Source organism: Silene latifolia, chromosome 2 (assembly GCF_048544455.1).
Source record: "Silene latifolia isolate original U9 population chromosome 2, ASM4854445v1, whole genome shotgun sequence".
Lineage (NCBI taxonomy): Eukaryota > Viridiplantae > Streptophyta > Magnoliopsida > Caryophyllales > Caryophyllaceae > Silene > Silene latifolia.
In genome coordinates this window covers 99446568-99467732 of record NC_133527.1, presented here as the reverse complement: position 1 = coordinate 99467732, position 21165 = coordinate 99446568, and the positions used below count along the sequence as shown (strand labels likewise).

At 36.0% G+C, this 21165-nt stretch overlaps 1 protein-coding gene across 1 annotated transcript; it reads right to left on the bottom strand.

The window, feature by feature from the left end:
* Nucleotides 1-19345: 19345 nt before the first annotated feature.
* Nucleotides 19346-20056, bottom strand: LOC141641131 (uncharacterized). The gene has a single exon (XM_074449806.1). The coding sequence runs from the start codon at nt 20054-20056 to the stop codon at nt 19346-19348; it is 711 nt and encodes a 236-aa protein (XP_074305907.1).
* Between the last annotated feature and the right edge of the window lie 1109 nt (nt 20057-21165).

Sequence of the window (21165 nt, the reverse complement as noted above, 5' to 3'; positions counted from 1 at the left end):
AATATCATTACTAAATCTCATTTTAAGAATACAATTGGGAAGTAATATTGTTACTGTCAACTGGTCAACATATATCGGTAATGATTGGCTGACTAGAGTTTGACATTACTGTCGTGTGACGGTGGTGATCAGTTGACCCCCTAGGTCATACCTAAAGGGCAATACACTTAATTGATTATTTAATTAATCGTATAACGTTACGAGTTGATTAAATTACTTGAAAATTGACGGGCAATTTTGGAAGTAAAATTTACGTATCAAATTAAAATGTGATTAAATGAGATACGGTCCAAGTAATTGAATTGTATCATTACTCGGATGAAATAATTGTTTAATGTAACAATTGAATTGAATGAATTATTATAAATACAAACTGTTGTGATTTATAATGTGGTAAAATATTTTGGTACGAGTAATTGTGAAATTACTAAGTCAATTTTTGTATGTGACGTATTTTTGATAATACGTTGATTTTTAATATGTTAAAAATTACATAACAAATATATGTGACATGTGACATGTAACATATAGACAATTGACAAAATAATATGGACTCCATATTATGTATAAGTGCCGAAAATTTGGAGGTGCATTAGCTAAAAATTGTGTTTATATTTTGTATAGAAAACATAATGATGAAATAGCTAGGTAGCCATGCAAACCTATTCTCCTTGTGAAGACCAAAATGGGCATGCATTGGCTCCCCAAAAAGGCACCCCTCCCACCGGTTTTCCTAGGCCTTTTAGAGTGTTTTCTCCTCTAAAATTATTCATTCATTTTCACTCATTATTTTTCTAGTGTTAGAAAGAAAATATTTACTCTCTACTTTCAATGCTAAATTAGAGAGATACAATACTCCCAAAATACCTTCTCCTCTACACGGTTTTAGGAGCTTATAACCAAAATATTTTTGGTTCAATTTTCACTACATTAATATTATACTAGTACTTATAATATTAATTAGATTAAGTGTTAAGCCTTGGGTATAAAGCTTGGGGAGAGATCTTATTCTTAGATCTTTGTTCTTCCATTTGGAAAGCTCAAGAACAAAAGAAAAGGAGATTTCTTTTGTGCCCATTAGAACCGAAATCACAATGTAAGGATGATTTCTCCTCTATTTTATCTTATGTTTGCATGCATAAAATCCATATTTAATTTTATGACAAATTAATTAGACATATATGAGTATGTTATATATGTATATGAATCTACATTTCCTTCATTAGCTTTCTATTTGTATATCTACTCCAATTTACATGATAATAACATCATTAACTCATCGTACATCATTCCTGGACCAATATACGAATTACCTCATCCTGCAACGATTCATTTAACACATATGATGTTCTATCCCATATTCATGCCGATAATATAATTAACCACCATGTAACATATCTGACTCAATCAGAGTCGTTAGCTCAGGTAACCACAATTTACTTGTACGTATGCACACTTATTACTATTTAAAATATGTGCAATAAATCAATCCACTTAATCAACCTAGCTATGATTCATGTTCATGCTATTTGCAGACATCGTCATGTAATAAATGGCATATACGACACGAAACCCACAATCTTTCAATGTCATCACTTATTTTACATAGGCTTATAGTTTAGGCTACTTCTCATGTGACCTAACACATGTTGGCAAAACATAGAAACTAAGACCTCGAAATTCATAGGGTAACCTTTATTAGAAACTTGTCATCAAACTCACATTCACAAGCACTATAAAGCATGCCGTAACTTCCAGAATCACCAATAAATAACAATTTAACCAATACCTGAGTTTTATACTTTTTAGAAAATACAGAGAGTACTGAAGTGGGAGAGTTGGACTTAGGTCCAAAGCACAAATAATCAATTTATAAGGATTTTCCCAAACCGATGGGTCCAAACATAATGTTATCAGCAATTTGTCGCGTTTAAGGGTCAACTTGCAAAAATCATAATTAATTAATGACATATCCATATCAAGTGAAATTTATCAATTTGGAAACTTCTACGAATCTACTAATTAAGAGAGTTTGATTCACTCAAAAAGCATGTATACATATCAAATGGTAAATTTTTCAAATTGGTTGGTCGAAATTAGCACTGTGCAGTAACATTCTAACCACTGCTCACTAAAATATTGTTTCTCTTAATCCGTAACTCATATAGGCATGAAACAAGCGACAAACGAAAGCTAACAAATGAGATTAACATATATAAAAATTTAGTTAACATATATTAACCACGTACAAAATAGCAGCAAAAAAAAAAATAAGAGGTAGAATATGAGAAATAAATCATCTTTCAGTCTTTATTCTTTGCAATCCTTTATGCTACTGTACTTGTCTTCCCCATGTACTTGCCCAACCGTTTATCATACCCAAAGTAACAAACTTAAAATCACGTATTATAATTGGTCATAAGATTCGGTCACATAAAACAAACTCGGTCGAGTACCCGAGGTACTCGGTCGAGTACAACCCACTCGGTCGAGTACTGACTCTACTCGGCCGAGTGGCCACATTCCACAAACTACTACAAAATCACAAACACCCGTACTTGGTCAAGTGGTAGTGATACTCGGTTGAGTACCGCGTACTCTGTCGAGTACCTGAGGTACTCGGTCGAGTACCCTAAGCAATTCTCAACAGCGTCCAGTTTTCATAAAACCGTCATATCTCCCTCATTTCTTGGTCATTTTGGGCGTGTGACCTATCGTTAGAATCATAAGAAAACAGCCTATCACGTCCAATTAGAATCAAATAAATATCATTCCTAGAACTCGACTTATGACCATTTAAATATGGCCCTTCTATAATCAGACTCCATACAAATCAAATTTTCTTAACAAAACAACTTAAACATCAATATTGCAAACAATAGCAGCTCAATACTTCTAAACCAGTATACTAAGTAAGATTTTATCATAACAACATGTAAATTAGACACAATATTCAATATGCATGACAAAAAGACGTCTTCCTTCACATATTCAATTCCTCCACACCCACATCACCACTTTTACCAATTCGTGCTCATACTTCCCTACCAATAATACACATCACATCTCGCCCATTTGACACACATTTGAAACATCTCATGATTGATGCCATTCGCTATATTCATCATATTTTCATGCCAACAACATTTCTCATAAAAATTGTCACATTACTCACATATCCACATCATGATACTTCACCTTTTATAAGCATACATACATTCACTATACACACACATACATAGAACACATATACACATAACGACCCCGTTGACACACCCCGTAGTGACCTGTTAGAATTTTTGAGGGCAACATTACGGTTTTAGGACGTCTACCAAACCTTTACGGCAGCTCCAAAGAATCCTACCCGGGTTAATTTTATTAGACGCCCTATGTTCATTTTGTTCATTGGTTTTAGGTTCCAAGATCGTTGCTCTGATATCACTTTGTAACACCCCCACACACCGAGGTGCCTTACCAAGACCACCTTAGCATATCAAGGTGCTATCATCTCGGTTGCACGAGGTAAAGTATATCAAAAGTGACCATAAAGAAACCTAATTTAAGATTCAACTGTTTAAATGTATACAACTGAAAAACCGAAACCAAAAGTACTAACACTGCAAAACCCAAATATCCAAAACTATAACAACTGTCAGCGGAAGACTAAAGACTAAACAAGTGATGATTCAATCCCATCTAGAACCCGCGAGCTATCTATAGAAGTACTTGCTCATCAAGTGCTCACCATCTCCGAATGTATCACCACAGTTTTGTAAAACAACAACGAGGTCAGTCATCTGATTAACCAAAATAAGAAATACAATGAAAACAACATCCAAGCAATTCAATACACATTCCTCTAACTCCAATAATCTCCAATCATTGACTACCCACTAAAGTGTGTAGCCCCGCCAGATTACCCATCGCAACAGGGAATCCACACCGCCAGTTAGGACCACAACCTTACCACCTAAGCCCCGCTCAAATCCAAGAGCGAATAATCTATGTCCATTAATGTGCACATCCCCCTTGTGACGAGAACCACAAGGGGTGAATCAAGGGCGTAAAGCCATTCCTGATGACGACTCCACTCAGCCGAGGGCGCACTTCGAAAACCACAAATAAAGCAAACAACCAAACCGAACCATCCAATATATCACGATCACAATCATATTAATCATGCCAATAAATCAACCATCATCATCTTATATTCAACTAATCAGGCAACTAAGTAGGGAAAACCCAACCTTTTAGCAATACTCCGATCACAAGTAATAAATTATGATCCTTCACATATCCAACATAACATAATTATATATAATTACCACATGCTCAAACCATTAATCACGCAGATAACCTAGACTCATCATAACTTAATAGGAATCTCAACTTAAAGAATAAACACGACTTTTTCTGATTTTCTAGCACATGATAAACTGGGTAAAAAATGCATAACTAATTCCAGAAAAATCCAATCGATACTAGGACAATTGTATTGGAACCCCATGAGTCTTAGCTACAACATGTTTCTCAAATTCCAAAACTATCAATGGTTTTCAGACTGATTTCCAAAAGCTGATGGTACCCATCGCATAAAAAGTATCGATTCATAAAACGAGTTTAAAACATCATTTTTCGGTAATTCAAAATCCTATTGTCATCTAGACTCTACAAAGATGGTGTATGAAAAATACCCAAACATGAGTCGACATATAAATTAGGGTTTCAAACTAATTTCCACAACTAAATCAGATTCGAGGACTTTTCAGCGATAGGTTAATAAATAAATCACCTAGAACAAACCATAAGGAATTAGGCTACGAAATTTGATATGCATAAACTAGATTTCAAATAAACAGGACTCTATTTTGAAGCGTTTTGAAGAAGAAGACTCTAAAGTAGCATAAATAATTGAATGAAATTGACTTACAATCAAGGGAATCGAATTTGGTTGAAATAGGTGAGAAATCTTCAATCAATAGAAAGGCTCCACAAACACTTTTTCCTATCCGTCTCTCTAGGTTTATAAAAGGGTTTATATATTCTAAAAATGACATTAGAAAAGACTTAAGCGTTATAAACAAACCCTTGGTCAAAACATAATAGAAACCGCCAAACTCGCTGAACTTGTTTACTCGGCCGAGTAACTCACACTCGACCGAGTACCAAGTACTCGACCGAGTACTCCAACTAAAATATGGAGTATTACAATAGCCATTGCCATTCTAGCACAAATTACTGTAGATACCTCATTTCTGCACCTCCCGCCAACCACCCAATGTAGATCTACCGAAATTCCATAATAGAACGCGAAAATCATTCTTGCTGAGGAGGAAATCTCTGGGAAATGACGGAGCAGGTGCTGCGCCTCTTCCAAGGGTTGCAGTGGCTGTTGCACCTCTTCCCCAGCCCTCTTTCCACGCTTTCTAGAAGATATCCGTGATTTGTTGCCATATCCGTGTCATTCCTAAACTCCTCCATAGGTTTAGTATAAATATAGGCCTTCGGCCTCCATATTTGGCACGCAGTGTTCCGCCCCTTCTTTCTCTCACTTTGCATTCTAGACTATGCTATTGCTTTCGACGCCTACGTGCTTGATCAATCAACCACGTAAGCTCAAATCATTTTGAGTCCCAATCACGTTGCATAAACCGACCAATTTGACCAACTCCACTTTAATCAATCTAATCAATCTTTTAAATCCTTTAACAAGGGCACTTTCCACGCATATTCGAGTCGAGCAATCACTAAACGATAACTTTAGTCAATCTCGTTTCGTCAAACATGTAAGTTTGAGGGTGTAAATCCCATTCATTTATTGTACTTTTATTTTGTATCATCTAATGTAAGGTCTATTTCAAAAGCAAGTTCAAAACCATCTTAAAAACCATCTTTTAAAACCGTTTTTATAAAACATCAGAGGTCTGACGTCAAGAAGAAACGCATCAGCAGCTGCGCCTCTTCCTCAGGCTGTCGCTGCTCCTGCTCTTCTTCTTCTTACTCAACTTCCTATAATTTTCCCTTTCTTTCATTCTTTTGTTTCTTTTTTGTTTCAGTATATAAACATGCTTCTAACTAATCCTTTTTAAATTATAATGCATAATTCGACATAAATCCCTTATAATTCAATATTTGCGGGTTTTCGTCGTCTATTCAAAACCGGATTTTAAAGGTTCAATTTTCTCATATCGAGTCTTTAGAATTCGTCATTGGTACATAGTTTTCTTTATTTGATTTCAGTTTACCAAATTTAATTCCGTTTTCAAGTTCAAAGTTTTGACCTTTATAAAATCCGACATCGTGTAATAATAATTATGTCAATCGTCGTATTACTTTGTTTAAACTTGTTCTCTAATCTGACTTGTAACGATATTAGTATACATAAACATGCTAAAGCACTTCTACTTGAGTCATATATCAATAATCGATCTTAAATTAACAATGAACGATAACCAATCCACGATTCTGACTTCACAGCCAGAACCCAACTCAAGAACAGACGTAGGAAGTGCTGCGCATCTTCCAAGGGATGCAGCAGATGCTGCGCCTGTTCTGGGTTGGCTTCTGCCTCTGAACTCTTTCTCGCTTTGACGTAGCTTCTAATTACTGTTTAAATCGACTATTAATCGTATTATCACCTTTAATCTGACGTATTTTTATATTTTAAATTTATTTTCTTTTATTTTCTTCTTCGAAATCCCGTCTTCGAGCGTGCTTTTGGCGTAGATCAAATAAACGTTGTAATTATTGTAACTTTAATTATTCTAATTCATTTATTATATTTACTATTATGAATGATTTATTTAGTTGGTTTTCACATGTAATTTAATCTAACATCTACTTCGACCCCAATTGTTTTCTAAAACACGTGTTAACCGACATAGTCTAATTTCACATGCTAGGATTAATCCGTGTTTGTTGCATTGCATCCATTACATCAACGACATATCAAATATGAACAATTTCCCTAATCATTAGTAGAGGCCGATATCGAGGCGGGCGGGATTAGGTGTTCGATTAAAGAGCTTCCTAATACGTACCCTCACCCCTTACTCCAGTTATCTCTGGACATCCGTGTCCATTGGCATCTTTGAGAGTCATTCTAGACATTGAACGCTAAGGGTAACGAGTTCTTAGTGTCTATGTCATTACTTTGTGTCTTGACATGACATGAGGTATTCTAACAGTTTCCAATTTTTCCACAATAAATTGGTGGCGACTCCACAAATGGAGGCTTATTCAACCTTTCACCGGTTTTAATGCCTCACCAATCGGTAACGGCCCATGACGTGCTTTAGCAACCCAAGGTTTCATGGGAGAAGTGTCGCCGGCTCGTGACCAACGCACGGGTGCGCGCGGCGCCGGTGGCCCATGTCCACAGTTTGGCGACTCCGTTGGGGAAGATACACTTACGTGTTACCCAGGGTGAAACTTGGACAAGGTTGGGGAATAGTTTATACGACACAGTTGTCGGTTTTCATTACTCGACCTACTTAGGTCGTTTCATTCGGCCATCCTAGGCTTAACCCAACCCATTCGATCAATCGTCCCGTCTGGATGGTCCAAATTCTTATCTGGGCCAATAGATGGATAACGATTGACGTCGACAATACCGTGGTACATACTCATGTTTGTATCAAGGGCTTTCACTACTCAAGGAAATGGACTAAAGAACCGACCTTACTCATGTTTCGTACGGACCTCTCCAAAGACCAGGGTTTGATTGCTTGGTATGGCAACCCACCTTTTAAGCCAAAACCCTTTAAATGCACACAGCATACCATTATAATGCCCATATGTATGTTTGTATCATATACGTGATCACCCTTTTTGTAAACAAAACCATTACGAAATTTTTGTAAAATAAAAACCATTTCAAAATGTAATATTTTCAAAAATGACCTAAAACAGCAAAATAAGCCGAAACTCTGTCCAAATGTCTAGTCAAAATTCGGGCCTCAAACCCATTTCAAAACCTCACTTCGAGTTAGCACTCCTACAACTACACTATAGTTGTCTAGGACAAACATTTCAAAATTTATCATTTTCAAATCCCACTTGACACAGTGGCACACACCCACTTCACGAGTCAAGTCTTTTTTTTTGGGTAAGTGTGCGAAAATGGTTGATCGTGTTTTGATTCGTTGTCGATCTCTTATCCTCAGTCCAAAATGGTGGGAGCTAGTCATGGAAGCATTAATGGTCGACCCGAACCGTCCGTAAATGGTAATGATCAAATCCTAGCTATACTCATTCATCTCCAGACAAGCCAAGACCAAGCTTATGCTTGCCTTAACACCATCGAAGGCCGTATTGTCGCTGTAGAAGCTAGACTTCCTCCTGTAGAGGATCACATTTCCGAGATGGTCGTACACGACAATCTTCCACCCTTTGTTGGGCAACCAGAAGTCAATCTTCCAACATGTCTTATTGAAGCTGAAAAGCGACTCCAATATTTGGAGGACAACTAATGTACCTTAAGGGAGATAACATCTACAGGGAAAACAGTCGCAAATATGAGGCAGAAAATGCTCAACTGCCAACTAATTTCAACATGACTGACATCCTGAAGGTTAAGGGGAATGAAAACCTTTTGGACTATATTCGTGCCTTCAAAGATTATCTGTCTATCAAAGGCATCAAGCCAGAGATGTTCCTAAGGATATTTCCTTCATCTCTTGATACTATTCCTAAGCAATGGTTCTACTCCTTGGATCACAAGAAAATTGCTACTTGGGATGGTGCTGCAATTGAGTTCACCAAACAGTATGCAGATAATGCTGAAATTCAAGTCAATATGCGCACTCTAGAGGTTCTTACCCAGAATGAGAAAGAAGGATTCACCGACTGCCTAATTAGGTGGAGAAAGACTAGCACGCAACTCGTCGAACGCCCAGACGAGGCTACTCTTGTTGAAAAGTTCGTGGACAATTTAAGGCCAATCTACGCAAACCATCTAAGGTACCAAAACATAAAGTCTTTCAAATACTTAACAGTGCTAGGAACAAAAATTGAAGACGACATCCGTAAAGGACTCTTGTCCAAAATGGTAGGTCGCGGATATCAAGGCACAACGAGTCGTTCTTATGGTTCCACTAGCAAGACCGACGAGGTCAACCTTGTCGAATCATCTACTAAGAAGAATAACCGGCAGAGAAAGTTCACCAATGTTGGTAACTCGTACTCCAATGCTCTAAAAAAATTAATGAAACAAGGTAAACTCCAACCCATAGGACCTACACCTGACCCAGAGAGGAAGTCTAAGTTCTGGGATGAGAATGCCTATTGCGAGTACCATAGAGGCAAAGGGCATGATACAGATAATTGCTTCAAATTGAAATATGTCATTCAGGATATGATTGAAGATGGGCGCCTGCCTATACCTCATGCAAGTAAGCCTAACAATACTCAGAATCCTCTTGGAATTCTGATGATCACAGATGAGGAATCCACCTTGGATAGTTCACACGTCATTTATCCAACTGAAGATGAGATCAATGCACTAGAAAATGAGGAGAGTTATTCGACCATCTCCCCTACTATCGCTGATTTTGTCGCATGGGCAAAGAGTGTAAGTAGACAAGTTTCAGAGCTAGAAGCTATAGTGACATCCCTATGCAATCCAAGCACTATACCTAGGGAACACAGGCCAGTGGTTCCAATATTATCTCAAGAATCCACAATACAAGAAGTGATCGCAGTGACCGACAATCTAGTCGAGCAAATAATCAGCTTAGAAGCTGAAATCATGAGCTTGAGAGAGCTCAATATCGTGAATGGAATATGGGCAGATGATGATGAAGATCTACCTCCAAGAACACCTTTAGTCAATATCAAGATGTGGACCACCTTACTCGCTCAGGGAGTCCATTTCAAAATGTCGCTCAAGGACAAACGGGTGGTCCAGTTACTACTAACACTAACGTCATGTTGGAGTATGTGTCCTCAACAATAGTGTGATCACATGTTTAAATCTCATATTAAGAATACTTAAGGGATGATTCATTTATATAGTCAACTGATCAACATTTATCAGTAATGATCAGCCAACTAGAGTTAGACATTACTGTCGTTTGACGGTGGTGATCAGTTGATCCCTTAAGGTCACACCTAAAGGACAATCCCTTAATAGACAAATTAATTAATTGTATGACGATACAAGTTAATCAATTCCTTAAAATTGAACAATACATTTGTGAGAGAGAGAATATTTATATCTTATTGTAATGGGATTAAATAAGATTTATTTTAGTAATTGAAATACTTTATTACTAAAATTTATTATTGTTTGTGAAACAATTGAGATAAGAATGAATGGTTAATTTTAATTACAATATGTTGTGAATTATAATTATATGACCCATTTTATTTATTTGATCAAGTATCACTAGTCAATTTGTTGTATGTAATTTAATTAATTTATAAAATGATATTTATTTGATAAATATGCATTAAATTAATTAATAACATGTAACATACTACATGTGACATATTGTGTGACAAATGACAAATTGAGAAAATAAAATGGTAGTCCATTTTAAGTGAAATGGACCGAAATGGAGGGAGTTGTGATGCATTGTGGTTGATTTATTTTATGTGATAAAATAGAGCTAATCATACCTATTGCATCATAGCCTTACACACCTATTTCTTGTGAAGATCAAAAGCAAAAAAGAAGATGCCATCCCTTGGCATTTTTTGCCTACTCCTACCGGTTCCTCCCTCTTTCATATAAGAGAATTTGTTCTCTTATTATCATCCATTCAACACTCACGCATACTTGCTCAAAACTCTCTCAAAATCTCTCTAAAATAGTTTTAGAAAATTAAAAGGTTGTTCATAATAAATTATAATCACAATATAAGGTTACTAGTGTAGTAATAAGTATATTATTAGAATTAATTTTAAGGGTACTACTATATTAATCTAGTTAATTAATATACTAGTTTAAGGGATTAGTCTTGGGTGCGATCAAAGGAGGATCTCTACATTGGCATTTTGGAGGATCATCCATTATATTTTAGCTCAAGAACAAATAAGGAAGGTGACCTTATTTGTGCCCTATTTCGAGCCACTTAACAATGTAAGGGACATTGTTTTTCCTTATTAATCTCTTATTTTGTTATGCATATACTAGATCTAAACAATACATATTAAGAAGTTAATTATTTCACTATTAGAAGAGTCTAATAAGAAGTATATGAACCTAACAATTGGTATCAGAGCATAGGATGTTGCATGCATAATCGGTTATTGTTTTTTCGAGTTAAAATGTTAACATATAAAACTAAAAATTTGTGATTTATAACAGTAAATCACAAAATCATGATGCATGTTATATATTATGGTCCTAAAATGTTTTTAGGTCATTGATATGATTTATGGTAATTTATTGTTCATTTTAATGATTTTTGGTTATTTTATTGCATTTTTATGACTAAAATGGGAAATAAAATGCTAAAAATAGTTAACTATGTCTCTGACCTTGAAATATTTATATGACCTCACATGAATATTTTACTTATTGTATGTAAAATCTCGTATTAATTTGATTAATATTGCATGATTTACGATTTTTATGAGATAAAAATGCATTAAAAGGATGTAAAATGGTTAAATATAGTTAAACTTCGAAATGGGACCTGAGATTTTAATATGCTGTCACATGCCTGATTTACACACTGTAAGTAAATTTTTCGATAAAATGATCTCATTTAGCATAATTTATGAATTTTTTAGTGTAAAAATGGCATGAGAAAATTATTTTAGGTTGCATAAATATCTCACTTATCAGATCTAAAGTTGTAAAATTGATTGGATTAATTTTTGTATACTTTAGATGTTTTATGAGATAAAACCGATAAATTGCAACTATATTTTTTCGAAATTAAATTCGAAAATTTTAACCATGTTTTTTGACATTATTAGAGTCATGGAATTATTCCAGAATGTTCAAAAATTTAAAATTCAAAATTCAAAATTATTGTAATTTAATTTGGATTTATTTCATAAATATTACTCCGTATGATTTTAAGGTCAAAATGAGCATAAAATTATATCAAGTTGAATTATTGTCAAAAAATTAGTGGTGGCTAATTTTTGAGTCCTAAGAGTGTTAGGATAATTATCTTGAGCTTAAAGTTGATTTAAGTATTGATTTGTGAGTTTAATAAGTTATTATCACGCATTCCCATAAAAACCGGGTTATATAATCGATATAAGTTAAATAGGGCGATTTGGCACATAATTTGACATGATAGATACATATTATAATGTTGAATATTTCAATTGTTGAATTTTTTTTATTTATATAATTTTTAATTATGTAATTTTATCTTAGTGTGGCCTTAGTTTTAATCGATATTACCCGTAATGAAAGGGAATATTGATTCGGTTGTAATTTAATGTGATCTCGTATCACTTTTATTTTTACTAGTTTTTCATGTTACAAATGTATAATAGGGATAGCTTTTTATTTTTATTATTATTTGTAATCATGGAGTTTCTTCAAGACGGTGCCATTCGGAAAGGTGTTCCGACGAAGACGGTGTTCATGGAAGGCGTGCCACTTTAAGATTGAAGGGACCAAAGGAGTTGGTTTCCGAATATGTAATAAATTATTTGATTTTCTATTTTAGGAAGGCTATACTAGGAATTTATTAGTATTGCTTTGCATTTATTTTAATATGTTGCATGCATTGCCAAATCGCCATAACAACACATGCATATCATATAGAGTCATCGACCGTGTCAATTATAATTATCGTAGTTCACCGCTTTAGTTCACTTAAAACATGATAGATAATAAATTGGGAAGACCTCTCACTAAATAATAATTGAGAATTAGCCTTACCAAATAGTAGAAACCATGAGTCCCAATTTCATAAGGAAGCAGGCTCGGCTCACCGGGGTGCTAAACTTGTTACGTTAGGTAAGTGGTTAATAAAATTTTATTAAGTCGAAACTTGGATTGAGCTCAATGGAATTATTCGTGACCGTAGTCGCATGTGTTACGGGCTAAAGATAAATACTAAAGTAATTTTTATCGACCGAGAGTTCTAGAAGTAAAATCGATTAAAGTGTTAATCCACCGAATTATATTAATAAGGGATGAATCGGCTCACCGTGCCCAAGTTAATATGAATTTGGACCTCGGAATCATTTATGATAGTTGGTTAGAGGTCACTATATAAATGTTAAAACTTGTTTAAAGTGTTTACAAGTTTGATTAAAATGACGAATGTTAATATTTCCTTTACCTCCATGTTTGTAGTTTATATATATCGCAATGGATTCTACACATGCAACAACACCAATTACCATTGAGCTTGTCATAACTTATTTGACGAAATTTGCTCCAAAAACAATCTCTATATTACTAGAGAGCTTCATTTTGGGATCGGTTCCGATGGAAACCTTAATTTCGTTACTTCCTCCATATCTCCTACTATGACTAGGTCTTTTGTGAATATGTCTCAGGTAGACCATATCACTAAATCTATGGGATCCTTATCTTTGGAAGAAAGGGATGCCGAAACTAGTGGGAGTCCTAGCAAGCAAGTTCTTGCAACTAAAGGGAAATGGTTCGAAAAGAAGGGAAAGAAAGGTAGAAAATTCAACAATGGAAACAAGATGGCTAGTGGGACTACCAAAGGAGCCAAAGTTGATGATGAATGCCATTATTGTCATGGCATGGGACATTGGATGAGGAATTGCCCCATATATTTGGGAAATATAAAGGATGGACTTGTTTTTCCACTTAGTAAAATTCCTTCTGAAATTTATGTTATTGATGTAAATTTCACTTCCACCACAACATGGGATTAGATAACGGTTGCGGTTCTCACCTTTGTAATCATTTACAGGGGCTAAGAAACGTGGAAAAGCTGAACAAGGGCGATGTTGATCTCCGACTTGGGAATGGAGCTAGGGTAGCGGCCACATCCAAGGGTACTTATGTACTTGTTTTGGCAAATGGATTTGAGTTGTATTTGCATAATAGTTTTTATGTACCTTCTCTTTCTAAGAACATTATTTTAGTTACTATGTTAGACATAGAGGGCTTTAATTTTGCCATTAATAACAATTGTTGTATTATTTCTAGAAATGACTTGGTCATAGGCCGAGGCTCTTCTATAAATGACATTTATGTTCTAGAGACTTCAAATCCAAAGAATGACATCTATAACATACAAACCAAGAGACTCAAATCAAGTGATCCAAATGAATCGTACATTTGGCATTGTCGATTAGGTCATATTAACGACAATCGCATTAAAAGATTAGTTTCAACTAATGTTATTAAACCATTTGATTTTCAATCCTATGGTATATGCGAATCTAGTCTCCTAGGAAAAATGACTAATAATCCTTTTAGTGGTAAAGGGACTCGAGCTAGTGAACTATTGGGCCTTATACATACCGATATTTGTGGACCAATGACTATCACATCTAGGGGAAATTATGACTACTTCATTACATTCACCGATGATTTAAGTAGATATGGGTATATCTACTTGATGAAGTACAAGAGTGAAGCTTTTGAGAAATTTAAAGAATTTCAAAATGAAGTAGAAAACCAATTGAACAAGAAGATAAAAGCACTACGATCCGATCGTGGTGGAGAGTATCTTAGTAATGAATTTGATTCACACTTGAAAGATTATGGCATTGTGTCACAACTCACTCCACCCGATACACCACAACTTAATGTTGTTGCCGAGAGGATAAATTGAACCCTACTAGATATGGTTCGATCTATGATGAGTCAAACCGAGTTACCCGATTCGTTTTGGGGATTTGCAATCCAAACCGCAATCAAATCATTGAACAATAGTCCAACAAAAGCACTTGAAAAGACTCCATATGAGATGTGGAAACGAAGGGTTCCTAATATATCCTATATGAAGATTTGGGGATGTGATGCTTACGTCAGGGTAAAGACCGACAACAAGCTAGCCCCGCGATCTGAAAAATGCATCTTTGTAGGTTACCCCAATACCTCCCAAGGCTAATTACTTCTACAAACCTCATGAAAACAAAGTGTTTGTGTCTAGTAAGGCTGTCTTCTTAGAAAGTGAGTTTATTTATAAGAGACAGAGTGGGAGAAATTTTGAACTTGATGAAGTTCAAGAGACACAAACCGAAGTAGAGGCACATGAAGATGTTCCATCGTCGTCTAATTCGGTTATTATTCCTGAACCGAGGAGGTCGGGTCGAGTAACTCGCCATCCTGATAGATACGTTGGACTTATCCAAGAGGATGGGAGTCTTGATGTGTTACTTTTAAAAAGTGACAAGCCCGCCACCTACAAAGCTTCAATCTCTAGTCCCAATTCAACTTTATGGCTTGAAGCCATGGAATCCGAAATGAGTTCTATGCATGCAAATCAAGTTTGGAACTTGGTGGATTTTCCTGAAGGAGCGAGACCTCTTCAATGCAAATGGATCTTCAAGGTAAAGAATGGCATAAAAGGACATTATGATGTCCACAAGGCTAGGCTAGTGGCAAAAGGTTTTACCCAAGTTCATGGTCTTCACTATAACGAAACCATTGCCCCCGTAGCCATGCTAAGATCCATTCGGACACTGTTAGCGATCGCCGCATTTCATGACTATGAAATATTGCAAATGGATGTAAAGACCGCTTTTCTAAATGGGCATTTAGAAGAGGAGGTGTACATGATATAACCTGATGGTTTTGTAGATCCTAAAAATCCTAACAAACTGTGCAAGCTTAAGAGATCCATTTATGGTCTTAAGCAAGCATCAAGAAGCTAGAACCATCGATTTAATCATGTTATAAAAGAAAATGGTTTTACTCGAAGTGTTGAGGAACCATGTTTATACATAAAGTTCAGTGGGAGTAATGTTGTGTTCATAATATTGTATGTGGATGACATACTACTTATTGGAAATGACATTCAAATGTTATCCTCCGTCAAGGAGTAGTTGGGAAATCATTTCCAAATGAAGGATTTAGGAGAAGCACAACGCATATTAGGTATCCGGATCTATAGAGATAGAACTAATAGGATATTGGCATTGAGTCAAGAATCTTATATTGACAAGGTTCTTCGACGCTTCAAAATGGATCAGTCTAAGAGAGGCTTAATTTCTATGGGTAGTGGAATAATTTTGAGCAAGTCTCAATCTCCATCCGAACCCGAAGATATTGAACGCATGAAGTTGATTCCCTATGCTTCCGCTGTTGGATCAATCATGTATGCCATGATATGCACTCGTCCAGATGTCTCATATGCTTTAAGCATGACTAGTAGATATCAAGATAATCCAGGTGAGAGTCACTGGATAGCAGTTAAGAATATCCTCAAGTACTTGCGAAGGACTAAGGATTCTATCTTAGTGTTTGGAGGTGACTCCGAGCTATGTGTTAAGGGTTACACAGACTCGAGTTTTCAAATAGATAAAGATGATATGAAACCCCAGGCTGGATTTATATACATGCTAAATGGTGGTGCCGTAAGCCGGAGAAGCTTCAAGGAAGTTGTGGTTGCGGATTCTACTATGGAGGATAAGTACGTTGCAGCGTCAGAAGCTGCCAAGGAAGCCATGTGGATTAGACAATTTTTGGAGGGGCTAAAGGTAGTTCCCACCGCCAAAGCTCCTATCACGATCTTCTGTGACAATAGTGGGGTAATCTTTCAAGCTAAAGAGCCCAAGTCTAGCAACAAGTCTAGACACGTACTTAGAAAATTTCATGTAATTAGGGATTTTATTGAAAGAAAGGAAATAACGATTTGTAAGGTCGGGACGGATGACAACATAGCTGATCCTTTAACCAAACCTTTATCTTAGGCTAAGCATGACAAACATGTTGTTTCCATGGGTCTGAAGCGCATGCCAAGTTTGTATTAGATTATAAGATGTGAAATGAAAAACCATGTTTTTGTTTTATATGTGATAATCGCATTTGTCGTTTGAGTTTCTTTGTATAAACTCATTTTTTTTTTACCTCGTTAAATCCAAATGGGTTGTAGAGACAAATTGAACCCCATTAAAGTGAACTGGATTGACATAGTATTCGCCCCTAGTTGCTTAAAGGAGACGACGTCTCGAAGTAACTAGAGTGTGATGCGATTGATGGCAAGTTCAAGTGCCATAGAGTCATATGGGATGACTAGTTGATCACATAGGCAGACTGTATGGGACACTCTGTTGGGCAGTGACCGCTTGTAGAGTTCTGGTAATTCATTAAGCCTGGTCGTGGCAAGAGCTGCTATAGTATTCTTATGAGTCAATTTCTTTGACCAGAGACTGTTCGCCCAAGTTGGCACAAATTTCTAATTGGCTTTGATTTATGCTCTACGACTGTCGTAACTGAGGTCAAATGGGTTTATTTTGGGTTATGATGAACCGTGGCTAAACAAAGGGAATAGTGCGATAGGAATTGTCCACCCCCTTGTCAGGGTTGTTTGAAATCTCAGGGCCACTCGAGGAGTAGTGAACTGGAAATGTGTGGCCACGCTCGGAAAGTATCTATGGTAGATAATTCCGGTCAGACAGTTACACTCCAGATCGAGGAAACCACTCAAGATATGATCAAATGCAAGTACGACCTGTGAGACACCTTGCATTGAGTGGGAGATTGTAATAGGACAAGAGAATTGGTGACGCACACTTGTCTCGGACAAGTGGGAGATTGTTGGAGTATGTGTCCTCAACAATAGTGCGATCACATGTTTAAATCTCATATTAAAAATACGTAAGGGATGATTCATTTATATACTCAACTGATCAATACTTATCAGTAATGATCAGCTAACTAGAGTTAGACATTACTGTCATTTGACGGTGGTGATCAGTTGATCCCTTAAGGTCACACCTAAAGGACAATTCCCTTAATAGACAAATTGATTAATTGTATGACGATACAAGTTAATCAATTCCTTAAAATTGAACAATACATTTGTGAGAGAGAGAATATTTATATCTTATTGTAATGGGATTAAATAAGATTTATTTTAGTAATTGAAATACTTTATTACTAAAATTGATTATTGTTTGTGAAACAATTGACATAAGAATGAATGGTTAATTATAATTACAATATGTTGTGAATTATAATTATACGACCCATTTTATTTATGTGATCAAGTATCACTAGTCAATTTTTTTTCGGTAAAATATAAGTATATACAAAGAAAACATAAACCATACATCAAGTGGGATATAAGCCCAATCCTCGAACATCATCTCACCCCATCATGCAAACAAACACTACTACAAAAATAGACAAAGAGAATGGTTAAAACCGTCCTTGAATCTTAAAACAACCGTCCTAAAATCACCCGCCCTCGTTGCCTAAGAGGACGGTTAGAGTGAAGTCAAACCGTCCTCTTTTTGCTTTTTAAAAAGAGGACGGTTGTGGATTTGAACCGTCTTCTTTTCATTTACAAAGAGGACGGTTGCGCCTCTCAACCGTCTTGTTTTAAATTTACGGCGCGCGTAATTTTGCACCAACTTCAGCACGCTTTCTGTTGGAACCGCCTTCTACACAATTTTTTTAAAATGAAATTAGTAGGAATTTATGAATATTTCCCGCACAATTGTGGCACGCATCCATGCTCTTTGACAACTAGATTTTTGAAATGGAAATTGTTTCATTCATACCCTATACGATAATATAGTTGGTTAAACATTATATCTGGCTACATTTCAGCAATTCTTACATTTATACTCTAAATCCAACCAAACAAAACGAAATAAGGTTTGAACCTCCAAGATACAAACTATCAAGAATTGATTTTTTAACACAAGCACTAACATTAGTTGAGCCTAAATATTTTAGACGTTGCCATCAAATACTTGCGCCTTAAACACCAATGCATATTTAGCCCAAATTGACCGCACCTCATCAGTTTGCTCAACCGAGTATGTCTTTTGGGCTTTAATGATGAACTACATAAAAAGTAACCAAAAAACATAATTACAATTATTTACATATCAACACGTGTAATTTATATAAAACGAAGTTAATATTGAAACAAAAGAAACAAATGAAAGGACATACACTAGGAATAATATTAATATATCGTCCTCTGATGATCTCCAACATATATCGACTTTTGTTCACGTACCCTGCCCTCCACCCTCTTCCCCTCCCAATACCTCTTTCTTTTATACCCAAACAATGAAATGGTTATTAGATATAAAAAGTTGGAAAAAATCATTCTCACCCGCTTTTCTCATTTCTTCTCATGCAATATTTTTTTTTGGTAGAATGTGAATATATATATATTAATATAATAGACGTGCCACCAATACAAACAATTTTTGAATTACACTCTATATATGAAACCTACACAAACTCCTATAAAAAAAATTAGACTGCCTTAAAAAACCAGGTTGTCTGATATTTAGAAAGCCACTTTCTGCTTTGGAAACGTGCTTGAACAAAAGATTTCACTTCCTTCATCACCTGAGTAGGAGAATGAACAACCATACCAATTCTGCAGAGGATTCTGGCCCGCCAGATTTGGTACAAGACAGCCACCACTGCAGCAAAAACCAAGTGTTTTTTAAGCAATGATCTGCATCTCCAATTAACACACCAGTGAAGGATATCCTGGGGAGGTAATGAGACACACAGCCATTGCCTCAATATAGCCCAACACCTGATACTGAAGGCACACTGGTAGAACAAGTGCTTGTGATCCTCTGTATGCACTGCACAAAGGTCACAGATCCCATCAATAGGTAGTCCAAATGCCCTCAATCTGTCCTTAGTCAACAACCTTTCCTTAGCAAATAGCCTAGCAATAAAGGAATGCTTGGGAACATTTAGCCTATTCCATACCACAGGAGCCCATTGTGCTTTAGTCTGAGGTCCTTGCAACCATCTATATCTAGTAGCCACAGTATACTTACCATCACACCACTGATTCAGATGATAACCAGGTTTAAATATGTCCTTAACAGCACATATCTTCCTCCAAGTCCAACTAGATTGTAATGAAGGATCCCATGCAATATTTATATCATCTTTCGGTTCGCCTTGGTTTTTCAGTGCACCCTTCGAACCAGGGGAAATCATCCTTACCTTCTTCTACAAATAATATATATGATGAGATTTCCTTAAGTACCCAAATCATTTCAAACAAAAGATGCATACGCTTAATATGATGAGATTTCCTTAAGTACCACAACAAATATATTTGATTTAGCTGCGACATGTTGAAGTATTCTGCATCAATTCATCTAATCAGCGCATTAATATCACCAGTTCCTCAAAATTGTCACATTTGCATGTAGAAATTTATTGTAGCATTGGTTACAGATTCTCAATATATCATAAAGTCATAAGGTTTAGCAATGCTGGTGTGAGGTTATTGAAAACTATACTCCTACTATGTTGAGCTCAGAACTGAAGAGTGGGGGACGTTGGATCATGCTAGAGTATAGTTGGATCTTGCTAGAGTATCACGTGTTGCACTATGTTCCTAGTAAACAACCACATCGGATGACATTCGAGTAGAGAAACTAATATAAGGTCTACGATAACTGAGCAGTAACTTTAGCTACTATGCTTCCTCATAAGTACACAACGAGAACATTTTAAGCTCAGGTTCCTTAATTGTAATTACCTTGCATTATAATTGCCATGAGTTCACTTCAGTTAAGGAAGCTTGCCCAAAATATACACCGATCAGGTGGAGTAAAATCTTCATCAGAGTAACTGCACAATATCGGAACTATTAGACTTTCAGGTTAACAAAGGCAATTTTTGTTTTTGTTTAGAACATAATTTCGAGAAAAGGAACAAGGATATAGTAATTATCCATTGTACCAACCTATCATAAACCAGTAATCTACCATAGAGATTTTCCCGTTGATCCGATGTTGGAAAATATTTTGAAGCAGGAAAAGAGTAAGTCTAGCTTTCTGTTTCAGGAAACAACTGCAACATTATCGTTGTCAGTGTTGTACATTTAAAAAAACAATTGCTCCATACTAAAATATCGGTGCCTTAGAAAGCTAAAAAATGAGAGAAGATATATTAACCTGCTCTTTAGCATCCTCCCACAACCAATTCCAATCAAATCCCTTAGGCAGACCGTTTAAGTACATGAAAACTGGGCCGAAAACCCTTTTCTATGGCTCACCATCTGCGAATTTCACCATGTCTTTCCCGGCATAATGAGC